This window comes from Pogona vitticeps, chromosome 2 (assembly GCF_051106095.1).
Source record: "Pogona vitticeps strain Pit_001003342236 chromosome 2, PviZW2.1, whole genome shotgun sequence".
Taxonomy (NCBI): Eukaryota; Metazoa; Chordata; class Lepidosauria; order Squamata; family Agamidae; genus Pogona; species Pogona vitticeps.
In genome coordinates, this window is record NC_135784.1 from 181,042,524 (window position 1) to 181,070,476 (window position 27,953).

General features: G+C 43.3%; 2 protein-coding genes across 7 annotated transcripts in view; one reads left to right on the top strand and one right to left on the bottom strand.

The window, feature by feature from the left end:
* Nucleotides 1-21,792, top strand: part of KHSRP (KH-type splicing regulatory protein) — a 31,399-nt gene extending 9,607 nt beyond the window's left edge. The window contains exons 2-20 of one of the 3 annotated variants that reach the window (XM_072991505.2): nt 6,026-6,122; nt 6,571-6,609; nt 6,843-6,888; nt 7,475-7,524; nt 8,672-8,743; nt 9,890-9,947; nt 10,314-10,485; nt 10,775-10,873; nt 13,544-13,642; nt 13,834-13,936; nt 14,695-14,795; nt 15,438-15,579; nt 15,661-15,821; nt 15,946-16,061; nt 16,966-17,054; nt 17,201-17,401; nt 18,373-18,450; nt 18,670-18,830; nt 21,058-21,792. In XM_072991505.2, the coding sequence (XP_072847606.1) occupies nt 6,026-6,122; nt 6,571-6,609; nt 6,843-6,888; nt 7,475-7,524; nt 8,672-8,743; nt 9,890-9,947; nt 10,314-10,485; nt 10,775-10,873; nt 13,544-13,642; nt 13,834-13,936; nt 14,695-14,795; nt 15,438-15,579; nt 15,661-15,821; nt 15,946-16,061; nt 16,966-17,054; nt 17,201-17,401; nt 18,373-18,450; nt 18,670-18,830; nt 21,058-21,066 (1,893 nt within the window). In that variant the 3' untranslated portion in view covers nt 21,067-21,792. The remainder of the gene's footprint in view (nt 1-6,025; nt 6,123-6,570; nt 6,610-6,842; nt 6,889-7,474; nt 7,525-8,671; nt 8,744-9,889; nt 9,948-10,313; nt 10,486-10,774; nt 10,874-13,543; nt 13,643-13,833; nt 13,937-14,694; nt 14,796-15,437; nt 15,580-15,660; nt 15,822-15,945; nt 16,062-16,965; nt 17,055-17,200; nt 17,402-18,372; nt 18,451-18,669; nt 18,831-21,057) is intronic. The other 2 variants (XM_072991506.2, XM_072991508.2) reach the window with 2 other exon arrangements.
* Nucleotides 21,538-27,953, bottom strand: part of ALKBH7 (alkB homolog 7, RNA demethylase) — a 67,056-nt gene continuing 60,640 nt past the window's right edge. The window contains exons 6-8 of one of the 4 annotated variants that reach the window (XM_078386589.1): nt 26,279-26,392; nt 24,653-24,800; nt 21,538-23,500 (exon numbers count right to left, since the gene is read on the bottom strand). In XM_078386589.1, the coding sequence (XP_078242715.1) occupies nt 23,442-23,500; nt 24,653-24,800; nt 26,279-26,392 (321 nt within the window). In that variant the 3' untranslated portion in view covers nt 21,538-23,441. Of the gene's footprint in view, nt 23,501-24,605; nt 24,801-26,278; nt 26,393-27,953 lie in introns of all 4 variants that reach the window. The other 3 variants (XM_072991509.2, XM_078386590.1, XM_078386591.1) reach the window with 3 other exon arrangements.

Consider the following 27,953-nt stretch of genomic DNA (forward strand, 5'->3'; position numbering starts at 1 on the left):
GCGGCAGGGTAGGGGGGTCGGATGCCTTCCAGTGCTTTGCCTGGAAGGCATCCGGACACCCCCCTACCGTGCCCCCGCTGCTGCTTGGAGCCGCGCTGCACCCGGCTGGAGTCCAAGCATGGCTTGGCTTGCCCCGGCGCGGCGTGGCTTCCAGCAGCAGCGGCAGCAGCAGGGGACCTGTGGATGCCTTCCAGGGCTTCTCCGCCACCATGGGAGCCATCTCGGAGGTCCCTGCCGCTGCTGATAGTGGCTCCGAAGCACTATTGGCGGTGGCAGGGACCTCCGAGATGCCTCCCATGGCGGCGGAGAAGCCCTGCAAGGCATCTGGAGGTATGACCTACAGCCTACGGACTGGAAGGGGAAAGCGCCAAATTTTAATTTGGCGCTTTCCCTGCCTCCCTGTTCTGGTCTGTAGGTCGATTCTCCAGCTGCAAGTCAAAGTAAAATTTTGCGGCCGGAGAAGTCCGTAGGTCGAAAAGTTCGTAAGTGGAGCCGTTCGTAAATCGAGACTCCACTGTATTGGTTGATAGGGCTGAAGCAATGCTGGATCTTTATCTATCTCGTGCCCCAATAGTTCCTTATGTTCTTCTGGCAGGCCATTATTTGAATCAGTTCCTCACAGTCATTGCCACAAGTAGATATTCTGCCAGGGGACAAAATCTTCAACAGAAGTGTGAGTGGTTTTTAAACAGGCTTCCATGAATGTTCTCACAGTGGCAAGTGATGCAGTTAGGACATGTCTGAGACTGGACTAAGTTTCCCAGTTTTTCCCCCCTGTTTCCTGGCAACCGAGGTAAGTGGGTAGGAGGAGGTTTGTGGCTTCAGTAAAACCACATCCTCTCTGTATCCACCATCCAACCGCAGTATGCCCCTTTGATTGAGGTTGAGTATTTTAGCCTTGAAATGAAGCCATCAGGTGGATGTGTGATGTGTGAGTGAGATATCATATCTTCCTTTTCTGAGACCAGGTGCCAGTGTCCTCAGGATGATGTCTGATGAAACCTGCGGATGCTGTTCTGGAACAATGGGATTATATCTTAACATAAACAAAATATACAGGTTTTTTTTTAAAAAAAAAAAAGCAGGATGAGCAGAGAATCTGGTATGCATCGAGAGAGGTCCCCAATGTACCATGCAATCTGGAGTTAAGCATGTCCACTGCTCTATATTAATTTCCTTCTCTCACCTTTGTCAAATCTATTTAAATTTTAAATAGATTTGACAAAACACTGCTGGTTTCTTTATTCATTGTTGATGGGTGTTTGTTTATTTGTTTCTGGCTTGTGGCTTCTTGGTATTCAACTTGGACATTGTTAATGCATTAAAGACACTTACTAGACAGCAACTGTTTTAACCATCTCTTTTAAAAATAAACCATTTGTATTCTGTATAAAGACAGAAATGCACCTGCCTTTTCTTTGGAACTGCTTTCCCCTGTACTGAAATTGTCAGCTTTCCTAGCATGTTCTGTCCATTGTCGTAATTATTGTACAATATTCCTTTCTTCTGTTCTTTTTATTGGTTTTATTCTGTCAGCACTTCTATTGGCATGCAAGTGTTTGTTTCCATTTATTTAGTTAGCCCCCAATTCTCTCTCTTTCATGTCCTTCCCTATATCCATAAGCTCAACCTCAGCCAGGCCTCCTTACCATTAGAATATTTTTTAAATGTTCATCTGTTTTTGTGCTGTCTTAACACATCATGTAACTCGCTTGATTTTGCTAGTCTTTTTTTTTTGTAAGGCAGAGATCAGAACCCCATGCCCTTCTGTTTGTTGAATGATGAGCATTCAATTTACATAGGTTTGATGGGGCTGCTAGAGCATTACATTTTGATACTGTGTAAGAGCAGTGGTTCCCAACCTTTTTCAAGTCATGACCCCCCTCCCCAAGTAACCTGTGTCCCGTTTATGCCACCTTTTAATGGGGTAAAGTCATTCCTTCTCTGAAAGTAGAGGATTCTTTCTCCCTCAAAGGGACTGTTTCTCATGCATATACATACAGTGGACCCTTGACTTACAGACGGCTTGACTTACAGACTTTTTTAGTTACAGACTTCTCTGGCCGCAAAATTTAGGTTTGACTTGCAGACTGAGATTTGACTTACAGACCAGAAAAAAACCAAAATGGAACAAAAACAGCCTGTTACGGGATTAATCGGTTTTCAATTCACTGTAGGTCAATGGAGACTTGACCTACAGACTTTTTGACTTGAGAACTGCCTTCCAATACGGATTAAGTTCCCAAGTCAAGAGCCCACTGTACATGCCAAGTTTAATATCCCACTGTGAAAGGTCAAGGAAGAAATTATTTAACAAGGGCTACAAGACATATAAGGTGACCCAAGACCCCCCAGAAACACAAGGGGCCACAACCCCCAGATTGGGGAACAGAGGTATAGAGGAAACTCAGTGGATGTATTCTTTGCGTATCCTTACCTGAAACTAGACATGTTGCCCTTCATACCTGACTTGATTTTTGCCGAGCATTCACTGCGTAGTCTTGAATGTTGTTGTGTGTATTTCCCTCCTTTTGACTCGATATGTAATATCCTGACATCTGATCCTGTTGGGTCTAAGCTTAATAACTTGTGGAACTTCAGCAGCTGCTTTGTCTGTTATGGTGCTTCCAGTTTCAGAAGTTTCTTAAAGGAAGCTGAAAGAGAGCCATTCCTAGTCTGTGCACCTCTAGTCTTGATGGAAGTTCCAGATGGAACTGAAAATCCTTAGGGTAAAGTTGTTGGTTACTTCATTTAAGGAATAACAACATGCTTTGTAGTACAGGTGTAGAATAGTTTTTCATGTTAAATGTCTTGCCATTTGAAGCTTGTCTGGGGAATGGTGGTTTTACATTGGACAATTACATGTCCAAGGTGAATGTCTGAAACCAGTTTCTGTTTCAGTGTTGTAAAACATAGCAATCTAACTTTTTGACAATATAAGTACCACTTCTATAAAGAAACTGCTTTTGACCTCTTTTGTAAAGAGAAATGCAAATGTGAATTCTAAGGAACATGAACATAGATTTAGGTAATATGAACTTGCAAAATAGAGCAACATCCAAGGCTCATCCATTCTTTTAGAATGGCTTTTGGTGCTGGAGGGCAAGAAGAGAAAAGCTTAGGAAAAGGACTCAGGCTGCCAGCTTGGTCTAGGCATTAGTCTGTGAAGCCAGAGGTTAGGAGTTCGATTCCCCACTGTGCCTCCTTGACAGAGGCTGGACTCAATGATCCACAGGATCGCTTCCAGCTCTGCAGTTATGAGATTATTATTATGGTCTTATTGCTAGTTTTATGCGCTTTTAAAATATCTTATTTTTCCCTCTGTCTCTTTATTTCTGAGTTTTAGTCTTTCCATGCTTGTGCTTATATAGCAAAACAACACCGTGCATGAGAAAGAAGCAGAATCAGACCCTGGGTAATCTAAATTTTTGTAGATTCCCCACACCCACACACACGAACACCCAAAAAAGCTGAAAACTGCAATAAACAGACTGATTGGCAAGGAATATTTTGTGGTGACAGAAAACAGCAAAATCCTGACTGCTGATTGAGGTTAGGGATAAAATGAAGAGGGTGGAAATATATATATATATCAAAGAGACATGATTATTCTAAAAATACAGAAGAAACATTTATTTACACATGTATAGTCCATCTTTTATAGAGAGCTATGCAAAACAATTATAAAACAAGATAATTAAAACAATTTAAAATCAGTTTAAAAGACACTTTAAAAATTAAAAACATTGTATTAAAACGTACACAATCCTCAACCCCAAAATGCTGTAATAAACAAGTATGTTTTGACTTGGTGCTAATTGAGCCTCCTACTTCATTATCCAGATAAGTCATTCTATCATTCTAACAGCCAAGATATTTGTAAATGTCATCGGGGGGAGGGGGAATGAAAGCTTACCATAATCATCATTGAAGAAATATTTTTTAAAATGTGGGTTGAAATTGATACCTAAGCTACTCCAGCAGCAACAACAGGAGTGAGGAGAGATAGAACAGAGCAGCCCAGTGAGGACTGGCGGTATTGAGTGGAAGAGGAAGCTAACTAACTGTAGGAGAGAAAAAGACTGAGGAGGAGGAATGGTAGGTAGTGACTGGACATATGAACAGAAACATTATGTGTTGCTGTATTTCACTATAGTGACCCACTTGTCCTAAAATATATTGAGAGCAGTTTGCAAGATAAGATCAATAACACATTATAATATACAAATCCATGCTTTTAAAAAATCAGCAGCCACATAACAATTCCAAGGCAATAGGAGAGAGTAGCAAGGCATAATAATAATAATAATAATAATAATAATAATAATAATAATAATAATAATAATAATAATAATAATAATAATAATAATAATAATAATAATAATAATAATAATAATAATAAAAACAGCAGCAGCACTACAGCGAGATTAAACATGAAGAGGTAGGGCACTAATGACACAAAGCCAACTAGCACAGTCAGCTTTTAAATATGTGTCTAAAACAGGGGTCTCAAACTCAATTTACCTGGGGGCCGCTAGAGGCAGAGGCTGGGTGAGGCTGGGCTGCATCAGATTTTCCACCAAGCGGAGCAAGAGCCCGAGGAAGCCGCCCAGGAATTTCCTTAGCCTGGCTGGGGCTCCGAGGAGGAGGAAGAAGAGGGGCGCTTCTTCACTACCACCACCACCGGCAGCAGGATGAAGAAGCAGAGAAGGGAGGGAGTGCCGGTGACCACCTAGCAAAAGGGGGGGGGGGGAGAAGCATGACATAAAAATAAAAAAAACCTCACAGAATTTGCCTTGCCAAAGGAGAAAAGCCCCCACCGGTACCTGTGAAATTAAACAGAATGGGGGGGGCCCACAGGTGCACGCATGCAAACAAACACATGGAGGTCCAGCAACCTTCCTCTGAGGGCCCCCCTCAAAAAAAAGGCACACTCAGCAGCAGCTACCCCCACCACTGCAGGGGAGCAAACTTTGCGAGGCGAGCAGTGCTGTGGTGGCTGCTGGCCGGGCTGGTGCTTGGGGTGCTGAGAGAGAAAGAGAGCCAGAGAGCCACTTCCCTGGAAGAGGTGGTGGCGGGGGCAGTTGCTGTTGGCGGCTTGGAGGATGGGCCGGGAGTGAGCTCTGCTTGGCGGCGCAGGTTGCAGTTCGGATGGAGGGTGCAAGAGGAGCCAGCGAGCAAGGCGAGGCTTTTTTTTTTTTTTACTCTTGACAGCAGAGGGCGTGTGGGCGCTTCGGGGGGGGGCAAGCAATGCAGGGGCCACAAACTATCGTATGGCGGGCCACAAATGGCCCCAAGGCTGCATGTTTGAGACCCCTGGTCTAAAAGAATAAAGTATCAGAACATGGTATGTCTTCTTAGGGAAGGTATCTGTCTTTCTTAATGTTGTTGCAATTGGTGGTGAATTTTTGGCGTGGGCGTAATTGAGCCACCATGGCACTCAGGACAAGAGCTTGGGTGGTAAACAGATCAGCCATAGAGGCACAAAAGAAAGAAAACTTTGGTACCCTGTTCCCAAGCCATGGCAGAATTGAAAGCAAACACCTTTAAAACCCAGAAGAAAATAACAACAGTGAAGTAAAATGGTCCAGTCATCTAATACAGTGGTTCTTAACCTTGTATTACTCAGGAGTTTTGGACTGCAACTCCCAGAAGCCTTCACCACCAGCTGTCCTGACTGGGGTTTCTGGGAGTTGCAGTTCAAAAGCATCTGAGTAACAAAGGTTAAGAACCACTGATCTAATACTAGTCAATGAGCTACTGCAAAATATAGTCAAATTAGGTTTCTGGGTAACTTGTTAAGGGCAGTCCCACATATACAGTATCACATTCCAGTTGTCTAAACGGACGGTAACTAGAGCTTGAATGAATATAATGGGAGTTTGTAACTGGGATATTTATGTAAGCGACATTAGATTTAAGCCACAACCTTTCTTGAATAAATGGCATGTGTTATGTATCAAGCTTGATGTTCCTAGGGCATGCGGTTTCCTTCTAATAAGTGTTGTTTCAATTTTGCTTTCAGATAGCAGCTAAAATTGGAGGGGACTCGGCCACAACAGTGAACAACACTACTCCTGACTTTGGATTTGGTGGTCAGAAGAGGCAACTGGAAGATGGAGGTATGGTGTGATTTGCTCTGGTGTGCATACACTTGTGTGATCTCTCTCTCTCTCTCTCTCTCTCTCTCTCTCTCTCTCACACACACACACACACACACACACACACACCTCTTCCATATACAGTACCAGCTTGAAAAGTTAATGTAGCAAGTTTTGCATGGGGCCTGTCCCTCAAGCATGGCTGCAGAGGTTTCATTTGGGGTTAGCTTAAGAATCCAGAACGGACCACATTGAAATAAACAGAATCTGCACAAATCTGCTCTTTCCACCAATTGCCTATAAACTGCTGTGGGTGCATCAACAGCTGTAGTTATCATATCGTATGACAAAATGAATCTTAATCATACCTGTAGTCTTGGATGTTAAGTGGAAGTCTTGAAGGAGAAAGCTGGCTATCTTTTAATCGCTGAAAGGCATTTAGATGCATTTTTTTCATTTTTTTTAACAGACCAGCCAGAGAGCAAAAAAATGGCCCCTCAGCCTGAACGTAAGTATAATTTCGTTTAAAGAGCTTGAGAGGTATGTGTACTAATGATCTGCAGATTGATTTGCATTTTAATAGTGAAGTGGGAAGAGATATAAAGTTAATTTTTGAGAAGGGATTTAGGGAGGCCAGGACTGTGTTTTAATTTAAAAACAAACAAACAGATTCGTGGCATAGGCTTATACCTTGCATTTTACAATATGAATTCATAACCAAACCCTTGCTTTGCTTTCCAGCCATGCCACCACCCCCTCAGCTTGGACCGATCCATCCTCCTCCCAGGTAAATAAGCCATGCACCCCCACAGGATTTTGCTGGTATGGTTATATCTGAAGTTCTCACCTGTCGTCTGTCGGGAGGACAGTTTTTCAGTGCCTCCCCCCCCCCCCCCAATCCCAAGAGAAAAGGCTGCTTTGTTAGATTTGGGTTGGCATCCAGAATTGTGAGAGGCATGCCTCAGGAAATGTCTCTCATAAATCTCACACTTTATATGACTTGTTAGGTAGTTAAGGGCTGTGTTGCTTGGCCATTACTGAGGTACTTTTAAGGTTTTGTGTAGCTTCTGGTTTCATAGCTCTGGTTTCCAAAACCTGTGCCTGAAGACTCGTGTGTGCAAACTCTGGTATGGTGGCTTTTGGGCCACTTGATGGGGCCACTGGTTTTGCCAGGCTGCAGTGGTGTATGCTGCACTGTTGCATGGTGATTTCCTTAGAGTGGTGTTTTAATTGCTCAGCCACTTTCCTCTCTGCCTTTCCAGGACAAGGAAAGCCCCCCTTCTTTTTTTTCTTGATGGATGCTGGTGAACACCAGGTCCATTTCTGTAACCCTCCCACTCCTTACTTTAAGCTGCTGACCATTTTCCTTGCAGGTCTACAGTGACTGAAGAGTACAGAGTACCTGATGGCATGGTGGGACTCAGTGAGTATTAGACAGGGAGGGGAGAAACCTGCTGCTGTTGTAGCTGGAAGGTTGTCACTGTACCTTTACTAACCCATGCTTTCCTGACTCCTCTTCACCTGTTGCCTGAGCTTCCCACAGGGAAGGCTCAGGCAAGTTGGCTGGTGACTCCTTTGGTGTGGTTTTGAAGAGATTACAAGCATTTGAGTTTCCGCTGAGGGCTCAAAGCTGTTTATGGAATGTAGCTCCAGAGGTACAGGGTGGGAGTTCTGCTCCATAAAACTGCTCAGGCGAGGTTCCCATTCATTAAATGGTAGGGTCTGGTTTCTAAGGTCAACTTGGAGGCAAGTGCCATGGGAACACTTCCCAACATGTCAACAGAACTTGGGGGATTTGAATAGCAGCACAGAGCTACTCTGGACACTTCAGAGTCTCAAGCTAGGAGTGCTGCAGAAGTGTTGAGCTCTTGTTCTGGATTGTTTGTGGTCTCAGCTTTTAGATTAATCAGTTTTGTGTGAATGATCCTGTGTAGGCCTTTGCCAGAAGGAATGGTGGCTGCCAAACATTGCCTGAAGCCGAGTTTTAACTACGCAGGAGAGAATCAGGTCCAAGGAAGGCAGTTTGTTTACAAGCCCTGGTTTTAAATTGGTTTGGTGTTCAAGCTCTGAAAGCTTAGAAGAGACATTGGCTGAAACTAGGGTGCTGTGGTACCTCTCTGACATCGCTGGTTCTTGAACACTATCTTGCCTCAGTGGCCTCCGAGATCCTGAGTATTTTGTTTCCTCTTACTTGAATTGCACATTGAGGAGGAACAGTTCTGTCCCTCCCTCCTTCCTGTTGCATTATATGAATTGCCACTGAATGAATCCTGGATTATTGTTCCACTCAGTTACTGTTCCTACATCATATATACAGAACTTTCACATGTTGAATGTACTGTTAATCTAACTTACAGAATGTCTTATGGCTGCTGTGCAGGGAGCAATTTCTCCATGCTTTGGGGCCTGTCTATTTCTGCCGATTATCCTCCCCCCTCCATAAGTCAGAAGACTCCTACTTGTCTCTTGTGAAGAAGAAGGAGAGAAACCTGCCTTTAAGTCTGCCTGTTAAAGGAGGACATTCCTGTTTTTATCTTGAGTTTCTTAGTGCCCCTCTCCTTACTTTGCAGTCATAGGAAGAGGTGGAGAGCAGATCAACAAAATACAGCAGGACTCTGGATGCAAAGTACAGATCTCACCAGGTATGTGTGTATGGTGGAGAGCAGAGTCTAAGGTGGATTTAGCTGGAACTTCCTGGATATGGAGCCACAGCTGCCCCTTGTTCCTTCCCAGCCTTTATAATAGTGGGTGAGCATACTTAAATTGGTATAGTTGTAATAAAGCAGTCTAGTTTATGGCAAGGAGGGTCAGAAATTAGAGTGGTCAAAGTGACCAGATAGGCGGCGTATAAATAAAATTAAATAAATAAATAAATAAATAAAAATATCACTAGTAAATCTTTGGAGGATTTGAGGAAGATTGGCAGTAATTTCTGACTCCTAGTGGTGGGTTGGAGTGAAAGAAAAAGACTCAGCCATAGGATTGGGGATCCAATGGCCCATTTGATAATGTTCAGCTTTCAAGTCCATGAGTGTTTGCTAGCGTAGCCAGTGTCCAAGCATGACAGGATTTGTAGTTCATCAACAATTGGAAAGGCACAGGTTCCCCATCCCTGCAGTAAATTGCTAATGTGAAGGGACCTTGGGTGGTGGAGATGGTACCTGGCCCATTTTCACCTAGGAGGCTTTTATGTATTGTCTGTAGCACTCATCTAATTTCTGAGCAGAAAATCCTTTAAATTAAAGTGTATTTCTTCTGTGTTTGGTACTAGTTGACTGATTTTAGGCACTTAGCAAAACGGATCCCACAAGCTTGGTCTGTCCTCAGGGATGAACACACATGTTCGCTTATTGAAGGTGTCTTACAGGTGATAGATGGCACATTTTCAACATGCTAAGTCGCTCTTGCTCAATCATTATAAAAGAAAATATTCTGGGACGTGAGTGTGCCAACAGTGTTTGGGTGAACAAGGGAATCCCCCTCAGCTTGGGGCAAGCTTATTTTCTCTTGTAGGGATTTACTGTTTCACCACCTATTAGATTAGGAGGAGTGTTCTATTCGTGTGCTGCTTGCAGGTCATCAACAAGCTCTCGCTGTCAAAAGATGCAGGCAATTCTTTATAGTGTGTTTTTATTTGAAGGACCTGCCCTTCAACCAGTGCCAACTCCTTTAGCCCTTACATATGATGTGTGATTGGAGGGAGAGGTAAAAATCTCTGGGGAAACGTGTTTGTGTGGAGTGAAGTTTTAATAGTCTTGTTTCCTAATGGCCTTTCTTTGCTTTTGCAGACAGTGGAGGATTGCCAGAGCGAAGTGTATCTCTCACTGGATCACCAGACTCTGTCCAGTGAGTAGACTTTTGTCCTTTCTCATGTTGCTGTTCCTAGAGGACATGAGACAGTGGATGATAGAAGCCACCATGTTTCAATAGAACATGTTTGCCAGACAGCGTAATCCAGGGTTGTAGCAAAGAAGCAAGGCATTTGTAGTTCACTAGTAAATGCTGAGATCCCATATTAGAAACATTGGCAGTAAGGTGAGCTGAAGAATACAAACCTGAATCCATCAATGAGAATTTGGCCAGTGAAGTTTGCATCAGGAGACCAGTCATGGCAGGAGACCAGTTGGTCCCTCTCATTCGTCAGATTGCCCCCTCCTCCAGGCTTGTTCTCTTATTTGCTCTCTTGCTGTTTGTGCTTCTACATCTATGCAGAAAAGCAAAAATGATGCTTGATGATATCGTATCTCGAGGGCGTGGTGGACCACCGGGTCAGTTCCATGATAATGCCAACGGGCAGAATGGTACAGTGCAGGAAATCATGATCCCAGCTGGGAAAGCTGGTCTGGTGATCGGCAAGGGAGGAGAGACCATTAAACAGTTGCAGGTGAGATTGTTAAACTGGAACCTGTCTTGGGCTGCAGAGTGAGGTAGAAATTTGCACCAGTGTGCACCACCAATTATGTATCATTTCCAGCTGGATTTCTTACCTTGAGATTGATGCTTGTTTGCTTAGTGTTTCTAGTCATTTGGCCTGCAGAGGGACAACGCCGATCCTCTCCTATCTGTGGTTTCTGCAACTGAGACCTTTTGAAATTCAGATTCTTTTGGACTGAGAGGTTTCCAGGAACACTGAACAGTCAAGCAACTGGACTTTTCTCTTTCCTTTTGTGTAGGAGCGAGCTGGAGTGAAAATGATTTTAATTCAGGATGGTTCACAAAACACGAATGTAGATAAGCCTCTTCGGATAGTTGGAGACCCTTACAAAGTACAGGTAATGTGTGCTGTCCGGTTGATTCTCTTCTTCAGTCTCTCTGAGGCACTGGGGTATCTGCTTAGGTTGCCAAGTACCAGAGATATTCAGGTCCTCTCCGTTTTTAGAGCTGTATGGAACTGAATCAGAAATGTCACAGAGGAAGTATGAGAGGGTGGCTAATTTGGCAAGGCTTACTTTGTTTTAGTTTGTTCATATATATTGCACTGTTTTGACATAACTTTTTGTGGGTTTAGTTGTATTTTTAAAAAATGTAAAACTAGTTGAATAAATATATTCTCTTATTAAGAGCAGGAATGAGTAAGCTTAACTTCTGGTCTTCGTGGTGTCAGGAACAAACTTACTATTTCATAATTTTTAAGGATGTGCCAGTTGGTTTTTTTCCCCACATTTCAACCCTCAGAATTTTGGTAATTCCACTTCACAGACCCACAACCTTCACACTGCCTCAGAGGCTGCATTCTAGACTTCACTTCCTGACACAATGCTTTCTGGGTGTTGTAGTACTGCTGCCCTTTAGATTCTATCAACAGTGCCTCCTGAAGAACTATTAACACCCAGCAAGAATTGCAACAGGAAATGAGGCCTAGAATGTGGCCTCTAAGGGGGGTGGGTGGAGATAGGCCTTGCTCTAGGTGAGGGAAATACAGATGTCTGAAAATGTGGGCCTGAAGTTCAAAAAATCCAAATGGCACATCTCTATTAATTTTACTTTTACTTTTGGGGTGATTGTTACCATGCTTATTTCCATACAACTTTTTTTGTTTGATGATATCTCTCATTGAGCTACAGCTAATAAAAATTGTTTCATATTTTGTTGTAGCAGCTGATTATATTAAAATACAATTAGTCAAGAAACTTAAAACCAGAGGTTCTAATGTGGGTCTCAGATGGGGCAGCATAGGTCAGTTCAGGAAGGCTCAAGTGGAGAGATGTGCCTTCAAAAGGCACTCAAAGCATGTAGCAGTTGGTGCCTCCCAGATACTAGGGCAAAGACTTTCCAAAGGTTTTGGCGGAGGGGCGCACTGTGGAGAAAGCCAGCTTCTCTGTTTCTGCTGAATAGCTGTCTGCAGATTGTAGGGCAACATTTTAACATTACAAAAGTTTCTGTTGGCCCTCTGCTATAGATGAAGGTGACTTAGCAAGGCTACTGCATACAGTTGCCTTTTGCTTCCATTTTGCTTTGTTCTAGAACCAAAAAATGTGTCCCTTGAAATGAAATTAACCAGCTGATTTAAAGCAATCTTTTAAAGCTGACACTTCTTGATGGTTACTGTTCCTCTGTTGGGGAAAAACTCACTGAGGCATGGGTGGAACTGGTAACCACTCTTAAAATATCTCATTTAATATGAAAGGCCTATTAGGGTTCCTGTAAGCTGGTTCCAGGGGAACTGCAGAAGCCTCTGTGCTGCAAGGTCAGAAAACCAAGCAGTCATAAGATCGAATCCATGCAACGGAGTGAGCTGCCGTCACTTGTCCCAGCTCCTGCCAACCTAGCAGTTCGAAAGCATGTAAATGCAAGTAGATAAATAGGTACCACCACAGTGGGAAGGTAACAGCGTTCCATGTCTAGTTGCGCTGGCCACATGACCATGGAAACTCTCTACGGACAAATGCTGGCTCTACGGCTTGGAGACAGGGATGAGCACCGCACCCTAGAGCTGGACACAACTGGACTAAATGTCAAGGAGAACCTTTACCTTTACCTAAGCTGGTTCCAGGGCGACATGGTGGTGCTGCGGTTTAAACCGCAGAAGCCTCTGTGCTGCAAGGTCAGAAGACCAAGCAGTCATAAGGTCGAATCCACATGATGGAGTGAGCTCCCATCACTTGTCCCAGCTCCTGCCAACCTAGCAGTTCAAAAGCATATAAATGTGAGTAGATGAATAGATACCACCACGTTGGGAAGCTAACGGCATTCCATGTCTAGTTGCGCTGGCCATGTGACCACGGAAACTGTCTATGGACAAACGCTGGCTCTACGGCTTGGAGACGAGGATGAGCACCGCTCCCTAGAGTCGGACACAACTGGACTAAATGTCAAGGGGAACCTTTACCTAAGCTGGTTGCAGCTTGATAGCATGTAACACAAGTATTTAAAAATAAGGACTCATTGTGACAACAAAAATTTTGAACAAGATCAGATGTTCTCTGTAAGGGTCATGTTTCAAAAATATTTTTCTGTTAATTTACAATATTTTGCTGGTTAGGTATCCAGATTTTTTAAAAAACATGTCAGATGCCCAGTCCTACTATGCAGTATCATAACAATTGTTTTGCTTTCCCAGTTAAAACTGGTTTGTCCTCCGCTGGGCTCTCCTTTGCAGTCTTCTCTTTGACTTTACCTCACTATATTTCTCATCTCTGTCAAAACCTGTGCCTTTCCTATTTTGCTTTTCTTTGTCTTCTTTTTCCTCATTGTGTCCCATCTGGTAATTTTTGCTCCTTCAACTAATATCAAACTTGGCCATCTAAAAGTCTATTCTGTTGCTATACTGTAGTGGTGACTAGGAATTGTTTTCCTCCTCCTCCTCCATCTTGCTATTGAACTCAGGTCCCTGAAGGATTTAAGCTTTAAAAAAGGCCTCTTTGTTGGAAATTCTTGCATAATCTGAGTACCAGGGGAGATGTTCAAATAATTCAAGAATTCATGTTCATGTTTCTTTGCAGCAAGCCTGTGAAATGGTAATGGATATCTTACGAGAACGGGACCAGGGAGGCTTTGGTGACAGAAACGAATACGGTTCCAGAATTGGTGGAGGAATAGATGTAAGAGGCTACGCTGGGTTTGTTGGGTCAAAGGGACAGTAGTTTGGGGGAGGGGGAACTTCACTGCCCTCCCATGTTAACATGTCAATGTTGGAAAACAAGGAGCTGCTAAAAGCCCCTTGTCATAAACTTCCTTAGTAAATTGTTTTTACCTATTCCTTGTTTAATTTGTCCTTTTCCAATTGGTTCAGGTCCCTGTGCCTAGGCATTCTGTAGGCGTGGTCATTGGACGCAGCGGTGAAATGATTAAAAAAATACAGAATGATGCTGGAGTTCGGATACAGTTCAAGCAAGGTCAGAAATGCAAGTCTCTCCTTTTCCCAAAATGCTCATGCAGCTTTTTCCCTTGTGCTGGCTCGCTCGCTTGTTCCTATTGGCCTGATCTGTTTGATTGCTAATGTGGAATTATTTTCTGCGGAACTGTGTTCTCACAATCTGGTTTTAACATCTTTTCCTAGACATCTTGGTTAAAGGGAGACTTTACACAACCAGAGACCCATGTAGGTTTGTTGCTGTATTTAGATCTGTGCCTTGGCACAATTTTATAATGGCAGTTTTCTGAGCGACAGGGTTACCTGTTTGGCTTTTTTCTTCTTTACTTCTTCGTATAAACGATATATCTTCTTTACCCATTGAACTGGAATGATTTATTGCTGCTGATGGAAAAAGCCACATCAGAGGTTTAATCAATTCCTGAACCTGTTGAGAGTGGGTGTTTATATGTTGTCCATAGTTTCTGTACCCAGACTCAAGAACAAGTGGCTTCTTTCTGAAACTCTAAACCGGGTGGGCAACATGGATCCCTCAGCACCCCCACCTCAAAGCAAAAAACCCTTACAAAAACAAACAAAACAAAACCCCAACGACATTTATTGGAAGGGAAAAAGCTACCCTGAGGGTTTTTTAAAAAAATTGGCCACTAGCTTTCTGGAGTGGAAGGTGAGAAAAATGGTGGCGGAACAGAGCCAGAGGGAGATTCCTGTCAGTTGCCCACCCTTGCTCGAAATGAATATAGAAACATGCAGAATTCTTACTTTGGGTTCTTGTTGTAGATGATGGAACGGGTCCTGAGAAGATCGCCCATATCATGGGTCCTCCTGACAGATGTGAACACGCTGCCCGGATTATCAATGACCTTCTCCAGAGTCTCCGGGTATGAAATGTTCTCTGCGGGTTTGTCTCTAGTGTTAAGGTGCTAGAATTCCCATCTGTCCTCTTGGGCACCCAAGGGTAGCATTGGAAAAATTGAACGAGTTGTTTGGTTGAGCTGGCTGGTTGGTGTCAATCATGTATGGCCTATATGTTGTTAACAGTATCCGTACTTTACCTCGTTGTAAATGTCTCTGCATGTTTTAAAGAGAACTGTTGACCTTGAAAGAAAATTTTTTCCCTTTAAAGTGGTTGAATTCTCTTTCACACAAACGAGAAATCACCTTTTTTCTTGACAGCAGATTTTCAGGCTGTCTACTTTCAGGGAATCCTTGTCATGTTACCTTGTTTGCTGATTCCTTGTACATTATTTTGGAACGTCGTCTTAGCAGATGTGGAGTAGTAGTCAGGCTTCTTGGATGTTGTCTGACTTGAAGTCACTGTGAACACACACAATACTTCTGGAGCTGCACATTGCAAGGAAGCTGATTTTCAGGGATTCATCTACCATTAATTATCATTTCCTTTTTCTGTAGCACTCATCCTTTCCCCAGTACATGGTTCAGAAAAACGCATGTATAATAAAAGCCTTATAAGTGTTCTGATTTGTCTTCTTGTAAACTTTAATTGTGTTCCTGCCTTACAGAGTGGTCCACCAGGTCCCCCAGGCTCAGGAATGCCTCCTGGAGGCAGAGGGCGAGGCAGAGGGCAGGGTAACTGGGGGCCTCCTGGAGGAGAGATGACCTTCTCTATCCCTACTCACAAGTGTGGGCTGGTTATTGGCAGAGGTGAGTGCCCTTTGTTCTTCCTGTTTGCCCAGGCTGGCATAAATCAAGGCCCCAGCTGATCACTTCCACCTTTTCTTTCAGGTGGAGAAAATGTAAAGGCCATAAACCAGCAGACGGGAGCCTTCGTAGAAATATCTCGGCAGCTACCACCCAACGGAGACCCTAATTTCAAACTGTTTATCATCCGTGGCTCACCTCAGCAGATCGATCATGCCAAGCAACTGATTGAGGAGAAGATAGAGGTAGCTACTTGCTGTTCACTACATAGCAAGCCTCCCGGAGAGGGGATCTCGTCTGCCATGATTTTTGTTGTTGAATAAATTGGGGTGCTGCACTCCTCACTTTAGGAATTCCTTCCTTCCTTAGGGTCCTCTCTGTCCAGTTGGACCAGGACCTGGGCCTGGGGGACCTCCTGGACCAGCACCCATGGGCCCCTTCAACCCTGGGCCTTTCAGTCAAGGGCCACCCAGTGCACCCCCTCAGTAAGTACCAAGACTCCTCGATGAGGCCTACCTCTTTGACCAGTTTGCCTTTTTTCTGGAAGTATTTTTATTCCCTTGAGAGAAATTAAAATCAGGAGTAACCCTACGTAAGAGAAATCCAAGTATTATTCTTAGCAGAATGTCCCTGTGATATCTGAGGTAGTCCTAAGCAAAAGCAGGAAACCCTGGAAGGGGTACGCATGTGCAAAGTCTGAATAGTTAATATGGAAACAGCCCACATATCCATAAATCACTATACGAGGCAGCTTTGTTGTCATATTGTTAACATTAGATCAAATACACATTTTTGGGAGGAAAGTAGCACAGAACACTTCCTGGTCATTAGCTCATCCTCATTTAATGAAGGCATGTAAGTTTAGGAGTCATACTCTTTTACTGACCCTGGCTCTTTTCTTCCTGATGGTGTTAGTTCAGGGGTTCCCAAACGTTTTCAGCTCGCGGCTTCCTAGTGCTGTGGTGGCAGCAACAGAGCAGGAGGAATGGTGAGGAGTGGGAGAAGGCCAGGAAGCAAAGGAGCATGAAGGAGCCAGAATAGCAGCAGCAACAGCAGTGCTGGCTCAGTGGAAAAACAGAGAGAAAATCTCCCTGCACTGCTAGCTGGGTTTGGCATCAGCACAGGGTGCCATGCCACACCCTTTGGGTGGAGGCCTTAGCATTAGTTGATGCTGTTCCCTTTACTACTTGGGTTTGGCCTCAGCCTAGATTCTCTTGCTATTTTAATGTGACATGTTATTTTGTTTTTTTCCAGCACTTACTTGCTTTCTTGAGAGTGACTTAGGGTCGTTTGGTGATGTGTTAGGCCACAGATTGCTGAGCAATGCTTTCTTCCATCTTTGCTGGTGCATACACTCCTAGTGACCTTCTCCTTTTTTTCTTTTTCCAGCCCTGGAGGACCACCACCTCCACAATACCCACCCCAAGGCTGGGGAAATGCCTACCCTCAGTGGCAGCCTCCTGCTCCTCACGACCCAAGTGAGTATGGCCTTTATATCGTTCTTTGGCAGTCACCTGTCAGGCTATTTTATGTGGTGCTTTTGTGCATGTGAGTTCAATCGGAGGTGGTGGTGCTCAAGATCCAGCCACGATGATCCGCATCTGCTCTACTGCCTCCCTTCCAGGTAAAGCAGCAGCAGCAGCAGCAGACCCCAACGCCGCCTGGGCAGCCTATTACTCGCACTACTACCAGCAGCCTCCGGGCCCAGTTCCGGGGGCACCGCCAGCCCCCACAGCACCGCCAGTGCAAGGAGAGCCACCCCAGCCGCCCCCCACCGGACAGTCCGATTACACTAAAGCATGGGAGGAATATTACAAAAAACTAGGTAACTGACTTCTACGGGGATTTATTCACCCCTTTTACTGAAGAAAAAGTTGAGGAATTAAAAAATTGACTGAGAAAGCAAACTGGGCAACTTTTTTTCTCAAATCTCCTTTATTATGTAAATAATATAGAGATTTGGGGTATGTGGTGATTTCTTTTATTAAATGGTTGCTGCATTTATTTTTGAACACTTGTCATGAGAAATATTGCTGATTTGGATTGCATGTTCAGCCAGTGCAACTCTTGTTAAGTGGCACTTAAGTGTTCATGAGCAAGCAACATTTCTGCATTGAAATACTAGCACAATGTTGAATTTAGGCCTCTGATTGTATCAGCAATGCCATGCTGTGTGGCCCTAATAGAGCTGTAGCCCCACGGTGGATTCTAGCCCTTTTCTTACAAGCCAGCATGGTTTGCTTCTGTTATATGTACAGTGTGAAGCCTTGCCTGCATAGCATGTTTGTCTCTTTGTAATGGTTTATGGTCGTCTTCAGTTTGGATCTGTTAGCGTGGCTTCTGGATAGACAAGAGCAGAAGTCTTCCCTGTGCTGAAAACCACAGTGCAGGCTGGGTAGGGAGGACTCCTCCTTTGGAAACCCTGTCAAGTGGTTGGAGAGGGCTTATTCTGAAGTTCCTTATTGAGGTGTTCCTTTGTCAAGGGCATGGGGTGCCGCCATGTGGTGATTCATTATGGAGGATTATACTCAGCTCTGATGAGCCTCCCTTCCAGCTTGGCTGCTGAGGCTTGTCAGGCTTTGCAATGTTACACTTCTGAGTTGCTTCAGTTCCTTTGAAGCTCAGCCCTTCCTCAGTCAAGATCCCTCTTGTCCCTCCCCTCCCCCACCAGTTTTCTGCTCACCGTAATTGGTGCCCAGCGGCCACCAAAAAATGTTCTTTTAGAGTTTTGCGTTCTTGTAGATTAGTGGTTAGTTGAGGATTCTACATAAACTTGTCCTTTGATACTATTTACAGGCCAGCAACCCCAGCAGCCTGGAGCTCCACCACAACAGGACTACACAAAAGCCTGGGAAGAATATTATAAGAAGCAAGGTGAGTCAAGAGGGCTGAATTGGCTTGGAGGACCTTGCCTGTATCATCCATTCAATCTGAGTTTGAAGGGTCTCCCTTGAGTATTTCAGGCTGTGGCCTTGTACACATGGACTTGTGACACTGTCTTTCATTGAAGTCCAGTGGGGCTTCCTTCTAAGGACATGTGTATGGGCTTATGTTGCGAAGTCCCCCCCTTTTTTTCTTTTTTTTTTTTGGAAGCAGCTCAGGTAGCTACTGGGGCAGGGCCAGCAGCACCACCAGGACCTCAGCCAGACTACAGTGCAGCCTGGGCAGAATACTACAGACAACAAGCCGCCTACTATGGACAGACACCTGGGGCTGGTGGCCCAGTACCACCACCGACACAGCAGGGACAGCAGGTGAGTTGCAGAATTGTAGCAAAGGGAATATTCTGTTTTGGAATAAGTGTCCACATGTGTGCGCGTGCATGCACGCACACACACAAACACATGAGAGTCCAGCTTTGAGTAAAACCCCTATGAAAACTGTAGATGTATTCTTTTCCAAATAGAGAGTCCCTTGTGTGTAAATTTCTCTCCTGGCCTTTTAATTAAGAGTTTTAAAATGCTTAATTTAGAATATATTAGCCAAAATATTCTTCTTAGTATACTGGCTGGGAACCCATTTTTCCCTCTCAGTAATGTTAGTAGTGTGTTTGCTTCAGGAATACAGCTGGAATTCAAGGGTTAGCATTTTGTTCAATTGCAAGGGCTGCCAGTTCTGTAACAAGGACGAAGGCATGGGTAACAGTTTTCTGCTCCCTGCCTAGCAGAAGTAGTAGTCATCTACTTTCAAGAATGGGGATTGCCCTCTTGTCATTTACTTCTGATTCCAAACACTGTCGTCTTTAGCACGGGTGAGTTGGGAGACTGAGCCATAATCTTTGGCCAAAAGCACTGTCAAATTGGGTTTGCTTCAAGCTGGGCAGCAGAAAAAGACAAATTTGCACAGGATTTGGTCCCTACTTCGCAGCATTTGTCTTGCATTTATTTCACAGTTAAGATTAATTGATAAATGACATGTTTCTGAGCTATGTTGTGAGACGTCTGAGCCCTTTGTCCTCTTCCTCTGTGAACCAGTCACTATAGGGCATGTGATTTGTGCAAATTTCCCGTTACAGAGTTGTGTTAATATTTGTAAATACCGGCATTTTGTGATCAGTAAACAATGCCATTGAATCAGTCAGCAAGTAACCATGACCTAGTGGGAGTTTTGAGCAAAAATATTAAACAGTTCTGCTAGTAACATGATGGAGTACAAGCTAAAGAGCCAATACCCTGCTGTCTTCTGGATATGTATTACATTTCATCACATCCTCTGTTAATTATCATAATTATATGCTGTCAAGTCAATTCTGACTTATGGCCACCTTTTTCACAGTTTTCTAGGTAGAGAGGACTCAGAAGTGGTTTACCTTTCCATTCTTCCGGGGTGCCCTGGGACTGTGCAACTTGCCCAAGGCCACACAGGCTAGCTCTGCTCACAAGAGGCAAAAACCACTGAGCTGTTCAGCCACCTTTCTGTTAAGATGTCAGTTGAAAAAATAGAGTGATACAGTTTTGAATGAAAAATCAAAATATCAGTTTTGTGAACACCTGAGTGGTATCTGTGAGTTACTGAATGCTGAGTCATCTCTGACCATGCAAAACTTTGTTTTTCCTAATTAAAGACAAAAGGGATCAAAACCAAACCTGGGAATATAGGCTACTTAAAAATGTTAAGGAAATTTGTGTTGGCGTGTCTCTCCAGAATTCTGCTCCTGTTTTATTGGAAACATACACACCCCGGCACCTTGTTTAGATTTAAAATCAAAGATGCACTTGCCACAGTACTTCTATTGCTTATATTTTCAGGTTAATTTTCACAATGTAAGAGCTGAAATCCCACCCTGAAACCCCTGCTAGGTTGCACTGTGTTACCTATAGTGAACTCAGTCTGTGTTGACTGTGAGGAATGTACAGTGCCTCCTGTGCTACTAGACAAGTCCAACCTGGCCTGTTCATAACATTACTTCTTGATAATTATTACCGGATCCCTACAGTGGATGCGTTTGTGAAAGTGGTGTTCCTTTATTGTGGTAGTTCTTCAGAAACAAGAAGCCGTTGTCTAGAGAGCTTCCCAAAAGAATAAGCTGTAATAACATTGAGCAAGGTTCAGACTACTCAGTCAGCTCAATAACAAGGTTGGTGGGTCGAGCTGAATGGGAAGTGCTCTCACAGCATGCTGTTTTCATTTTGTTTCCAGGTAGTGAAAGTTTAAACCATGAGGACTAGAGGTTCCTTTAAATGGAATGAGGGGATTGGGGGTTGTAAGACGAGGAGACAGTAACAGGTCAGAAATGCTTAATGAAAGGCACATTAAGGAGACATTTTGACCTCTTCTGGGTTTGATCTATGATTATATACTATTGTATCTAGATAATGATGGATAATATTTGAGTTCTTTAAAAACTAACAACCAAGTGCCAGACAATTCTGTCCCAGAGATCATGTATTATACATCCTTGATGCCTTACCATTTTACTTTCTGTTCTGAACTTCAGTAACCGGCTTCTCTCATGTTTTTTTTTTAATATATTTTCAACAGGCTCAGTGAGTTGAATGTGAACCTCCCCATCTCTGAGAACCTTTTTGTTTTGGAAAGAGAGGTGGCTGCTGCAGGAAGTGACGGGCTGGGAAGAGAGCCGGCCTGTGGCTCTTGATTGCTGGGTTTCTTCTGGAAATCTTGGCCATGCCGCCTTCAAGTCTTTCGTAATATAAATCCAGATCTTCAGACCCCTAATGTTGAGCCTGCAGCTGTAGAAGATACCCAACTAAAACCGCCGCTGCCCATCCTGCCTGACACACACCTCAGTTTTCAGGGTAACACTTCCTTTTTTTCTTTCTGTTTTGTTTTAAAAAGAAACTTTACAAGGAAAAGTCACTCTGCTTTTTAGTTAGAGTTGGAACATTCCTCGGACAAAGGTGTTGGTGTTTCAGACAACCCCTTCCCTGCCCCTCCATTTCTCCACTGCTAGGACTGATCTGTCGTGTTTTTGTCTGTTCAAGAAGAAATTGAAACAAACAATTGTATGCTCAATTTTTACTTTTTACCGCTCGTTTTTAACTTCACAAATAAATGATAACAAAACATCCCCCCGTGTCTGCTGGGTGGTGTCTGTCTTACTCTTTCTGTCCATAGGGTTTTTGAAGCTGATGTTTGTTCACAATATAGCTGTTGTAAAAGCCTGATAATGGTCATGAATTAAGAGCTTCCTGTGTTTTTATAGTTTGAGCAGGCATTTGTGCATTTTTGTTGAATAAAATGCTTTTTTGTTTTAAAGTCTCTTGCAACTGTGTGTGTTTCCAAAGGTAGGACCTCTGAAAATGATTCCTGCAACAAGAGTCAGATTCTTACCCTTGCTTATCAGCAGACTGTACTCATTGACCTTGGGGTGCTTTTAGATTCAGTGCATGCATCACAGCCATGTCACCTCGAATGCCTCTGAAACTACTGCAGTATTTTAAATTTCCAGATCTAGAGGTGGCTCTGTAGGTGGTAAAACATTTTGGTTTACTGCAGCAGCTGCCACCTGTCTTTTGATCATTCACATTTCATAGCTTGATCCAACTATCTGGCTAACTCTTTTGAAGACATTTTGCCAGACCTGAAAAGATACTGAATATCTTTATGCATTTGTTAAGTACCTTTATGGATACTTCAAGCAGAAAGGGTTTTTTTCAGCTTCTTTCTATGGCCTGCTGCCTTCAGGGAGGACTTACTTGAGCAGAAATGTTGCAGATCAGCTTTGGGACTGTTATATCCATACCCAACAACTAACTATTACTCATTGAGCTGTTTTCCAATAATAATAATAATAATAATAATAATAATAATAATAATAATAATAATAATAATAATAATAATAATAATAATAATAATAATAATAATGTGTGAATACTTTGATTGTTGATGCATTATTGTAAGTATTTTTAAACCCACCCACCCCAAAACTGAAAGTCCTAAACCACTACTACCCCCAGTAGAGTTTCTCAATTAATTGGATTCAGTAATTGTCTTACTTCACGAATGGGGGAAGCTTGTGAAGAACAGTTCAAATGTTTTTTTGCTGTACCCCCTCTGGTTGGCTATATTAATTCGCTTTTTGCTCTTGCTGGACACTTACCAAACTTGAATGGGGTGCTAGATAAGTGGTGGTTTGCTGTTAAAATGCTCTATCCTGTGTTTGTCCCCTGATTTCCTGCTTCACATGTTCAATTTTTGAGTCAGCCAGGTGCCCAATTTATTGGTAACAACAGGCTCATTTGTGCGTGCTCTTTCAGTGCCAGCTGTAGACTCAGTTAGCCACCGGGAAGCTTTGACAACTACTTGTCCTGGAGCTCAGTGTTACCATGTAAGAAGGTTACAGAAGGATTTCTGGGGAAAGATAGAATAGACTATTAAAAAATATAGTTACTTTTGGGAGAAGAACCAAAAATAGGAGTGTGTGTTCTTAAGAAAAAGTGAAGGTTGTTAATATTAATAGACACTAAAAAAAAAAATAGAACTTCTGGTATAGATCAAGTCTTCATTTTATAGCGAGGATACTGTTGCCCTCAGGTCTGCCATATGGATTGGGCATTTTGTCATCTGTAACCTTTGGCTTGCACTAGACTTCAGTTGTTCAGGACTATTTACAGTATGCATGTTCATGGATTGATGACAGCACATTAAGTAATACAGTAGTTATGATTATGTACATGTGTGAACGCCCAGTCATACCACAAATGCACCTTCTGTTTTTTCAGGGATGTCAGTTCACATACAAAGCTGTAAGCCAACAGGTAACATGTCTGCATGTAGGAATCAGCAATGAGGCTTTCTTTCTTAAGAGTTTTTGAGGAGGGCATTGTAATGGACCAGCAGATTTAAATCTTTATTTGAATGTAGAACTAAAGGGCTATGTAGTCAAGGCAGCTGTTTTGATCACCTCATCGACAACACTGCAGCATTTGGTAAAGACTGTATCCGGAGGTTCCTCCCCAATGATCTGTAAATATAAAAATACAGTGAAGGACTTTTGAACCATCAAACCCCCCTTCCTAATGCAAAAGAGCTGTGTAAGACAGTCCTGCTGCACCAGTGAAGTTTTGCTTAAATTCACAGATATGTAAAGTGTAAGGCACAAAACCTTTTAAGATCAGTGTGTCTCACCAGTGCTGAACAAAAAGTACTGTACAGTGGTGCCCCGCATGATGATAATCCGTCCCATTGAAATCACTTTTTAGCGAAATCATCATCATGTGAAATCCGTTTCCCGGTTGAAATGCATTGAAACCCGTTTAATGCGTTCCAGTGGGGAAAATACCTCGTCCAGCGAAGATCACCCATAGGGAAGCCATTTTGCAAGCGCTGATCAGCTGTAAAAATGGCTGTCCTGCGAAGTGTGGGTCCAGAAAACACAGGGCAGCTGTTTTGCGAAGCCGACGATCAGCTGAAAAAATTGTCTTGTGAACAAACAGTTCGCGAAGCACGGACCTAATCAAGGTCCAGCAAAAATCCCCCATTTGAATGACTGTTTTGCGAATCATTATAGCGATCGCAAAAAGTCATTGCTATGCGGATTCGTCGTTTAGCTGGGTTGTCTTGCGAGGTACCACTGTACATGGTTAGACCAAAGTATACATGGTGTCCCACAGTGCCCACACAGACCATGTAAATTTGTACACTATACTGGTGCCTGTAGGGATGAAAGTTGATTTAAAATGTTTTAATAAATGGATCTGTTCTAAGCATAATTAAGCCTGAATCCAATCTACTGTACTGGAAGTAGACGCCAAATATCTCATCCTTCCCCTGCTGTAAGTTTTTTCCCCTTGACTTCTTTATGGGCCTAAAGGTCATTCCCAAATGCCATGCAGCTCCAATATGGCCCTACATACAGCTTTAATTGTCTACCTGAGTCTCATCTCTGTGTAAACAACCCTGCAAGTGACCGTGTGAACAGTCTGTCTGAAGACAAATTATACTGGCAGCTTTCAGGACAGAATCAAATTTGACCTTAGTTGCCCTTTGGCAAGGTAGTGAGGCCACCCTGCTTTGGCTTGGTGGATATGGGCAAGGGAGGGGGCCTTGCTGGGTTCACAGGGACCTACGTTCCGGAGTAGGCTCTTCTGGAGGTAGTAGGTGAGGACAAGCTCACACTGTGTGTAGTGTGTCTGCAGGCGTTGCCGGATGATTCTCTCATGGTCGTCCACCCTCTCGCCCATTTGGCTTCGGAGCATCAGTCGCTGGATCATGGTCTCCGTACAGCAGTCAAACACTATAACGATGTTGGGTGAACGCCCCACCTGTTGTACGAAATGGCCAACTCAGCTCTTGTATGATTTGGGTCCTGATCTGGCCTAGTTTCACTGTTTAAAATAACGAAGCATGCTTGCTAAAAGAAACAAGAGCCTTGCTCAGTAGCTTAGATAAGTGGGATTTACGTCCTACATTCCGTTTCCATTCCTGACCAACCATAAGTTTCCAGAAAGTCCAGAAGCAGGGTATGAAGGCTTTTCCTTATTGTTGTCATTCATGCTGCCCAACAACTGGCATTCAGAAGTGTGTTGCTTCTGAACATGAAGGATCCAGTTAGGTGTCATGGCTAATATCCAGTAATTTACTCTTTACTGCATGAAATCTGTCTGCCTCCTAATGCAATTCTAGCTAGAAGTCCCCATCATTTCAGATAGGGTAGGGAATATGTGGCTCTCTAGGTACTACTCGATCAAAACTCGCAGCCAGGAGTTCAGCCCAAAACAGGTAGCTGCTATTATAGTCCAGATTACTGACCAGCCATTCAATCCATCCTGTATCAATTAACAAATTGGCAGAGCAAAGGAACTTCTTAATGTGGAAGCGTGCCTTGTAACAATCCATTTGGAAACATTGGCACCTTTGAGTCAGAATTACTAGGCACACAGTTTGTTTTCTAACTTCACAGGGGCAGTAAGAATGCTTATCACAAACTCAGGGGTGTCAACATTTCAGGGGTTCTGACTGTTCAATATCTAAAAATCCTAGCCACATGGGACCACATTCCAGCAGGTAAGCTGGATATCTGACATTCATACTTTTAGATGGACATTTTATTGAAAATCTGACAAGCAAGCAGAAACAGTGACAAACGGAAATCAGAAAGAGAGTGCTTATTTATAGGTCATTAGAAAATGCCAGTCTCTCTTCAAAGCTTTGAATAACATGTTCTCATAAATAATGTGCTAATTGGCTTACCCTATGCCAGGCTGTTCATGTAATCTGCAACAGTGTTCTGATCAGCCAGCATTAACACTCACTGTCAGTGGTTTTTGCATTTAATTTTCATCTGGCCTCATTATCTAAAAGCACACCCCATGGATGTGTACTTCCAGATGACTGATGGAAATGGACTGTAGTCCACAGAAACAAACTACAACGTATTAAGGCTTTCTGCTGCCATAGGACTCCTGATGTTTCAGTTACAGACTCTGTATTCTTGCATTTCGGCTGCCTGTTCAGAGCCAGTTCATTCCAATCTCTTTCCAGAGTTGGAAAGGGAAGTGACAACCTATGACTAGGCAGTTGCTAGCCAAACTTCAGAGAATGGCTGAGACTGATGGAAGGTGTAAGTGAAAAGATTTAGAGGCATCAAGTTGGGGAAAGCCATGTTGGGTTATTAGCAAGCAAAACCTTCCCCACAGGTTGGTTCAATTAACTCGTAGGGAGCTTTAACTTTCCCAGCCCTTTATAGGGAAAGGCACCCTTCCAGTCTTCACCCCGCCACCCACCCAGGAACTGCACTTACAACTTCTTCAAACAGCTTGGCCTGGTTGACGTCCCGGGGGAAGCCCTCAATTATGAATCCTTTGACACTGTTGGCCTTCAACATGTTGTTGATCAGCAGGTCTACAATGTAGCCCTAGGAAGACAGGCAACTCAATCCTCAAAGAGCTTGATTACACCAAAGAAAAACTGAATACCACCCTTCCTAATGCTATCTTCCCTCCCCCCCCCCCCTTTTCTCTTGTTCTGGACAAATCTTAACCTTTGGTCACATTTCTGCTATTAATTCAAGACTGGCAGGCACAGCCTATCTTGAGTCTGGAAACTAAAACCAGCCTAGAGCAACAGTTTTGTCACTCTTACTGTTCCTCCTAGCTGACATCCTGCTCATGTGCTGCACAAGCAAGCAAGCTACCCGTCATCCCGAAAGCAGAGATGGGAACCTCCAGTTTGCAGGCCCCTTGCAACCCATGGGGTGGGATTTCCACTCAAAAAAATTTTTTCTGCTCTTTGTCCAGCAACAACAATGGACAAGCTGACATGCTTAATCTGAGCCTTCCAAATTCTGTTATTTAGCACAATCCACATTCATTGCTGTTATGAAGCTTTTTAAAAAGGAAAGCAAATGCCAAAGCACTCAAGATGATGCTTTTGCATCTAGGCAGCTGTCCCCCTCTTCCCTGGTCACTTCCAGTACAGTACATGCCACAATCTAGTTAGAGCAAGACAGGGTAGACTAGGGTGGTCCTATGGAAATGAGTGAGCATTGCTCTCTTGTGTGCTTCAGGAAGCATACAAATCTGGGTTGGCTGTGGGTGCCTAATTAGTCCTGATATACCACAGCACAATTTCCACATTTTAGAAAACTATCACTCAGATTTGACTTTTGGAATGATGAACCTCTTAAAGAAGGAGAAAAGAGCCCTTCTGTGTCAGGCTGAAAGTGCTTCTTTCAGCTCTGAGCCTCCAGATGTTTTAGCCTTAAACTCCTAGAACTTCCAGGCAGTGTGGCCAAGGATCAAGGATGCTACGAGTCTACCATCCAAAATATTGTAAGGACCAAAAGCTGGAAACCACTTAGACCAGGCCAGCTATTTCATTTTCCCACAGAGTCCAAATCATATCATTTGGAAAAGTTTTCAGATGATATGATTTGGACTTCATACTACCTCAGTTTGGAGGTTTGGCTGATCACAAGCTTTAATTTTTTTAATTCAGTTCATGCCTAGGGCAGGACTGGGAAATGTTAAAGATGTTAACTCCAGATGTTGAAGAACATTAGTTAGTTGGTTTTATTATTAGATATTATTAAGCATGCTATCCTATTGTATTTTACCATTTATGTAAGCCGCCCAGAGTAGACTTTGTCTAGAGGGGCGGGGTATAAGTCTAAATAAAAGTAAAGTGCTAGTTTCATGATCCTTTGCCCTTGACTAGGCCTGATTGGAATCCCACAACATCTGGAGGGTGGCATGTTCCCCAGGGCTGATGTAAACCAAGATTTGTATATACCAGATTGCTGCAGTACACTTTCTTCCATGCAGAAGCACAAAAAGTCAAAACCTCTACATCATCCATAGTTTAGAAGATGGAAACCATCCAAACCAGAACAGCTTGTGTTTTTTTAATTACAACAAAATCCAGCTGCTGAGAATGAGCTTAGAATCCTACCCACCTCACTAATTCATTCTGCCTTT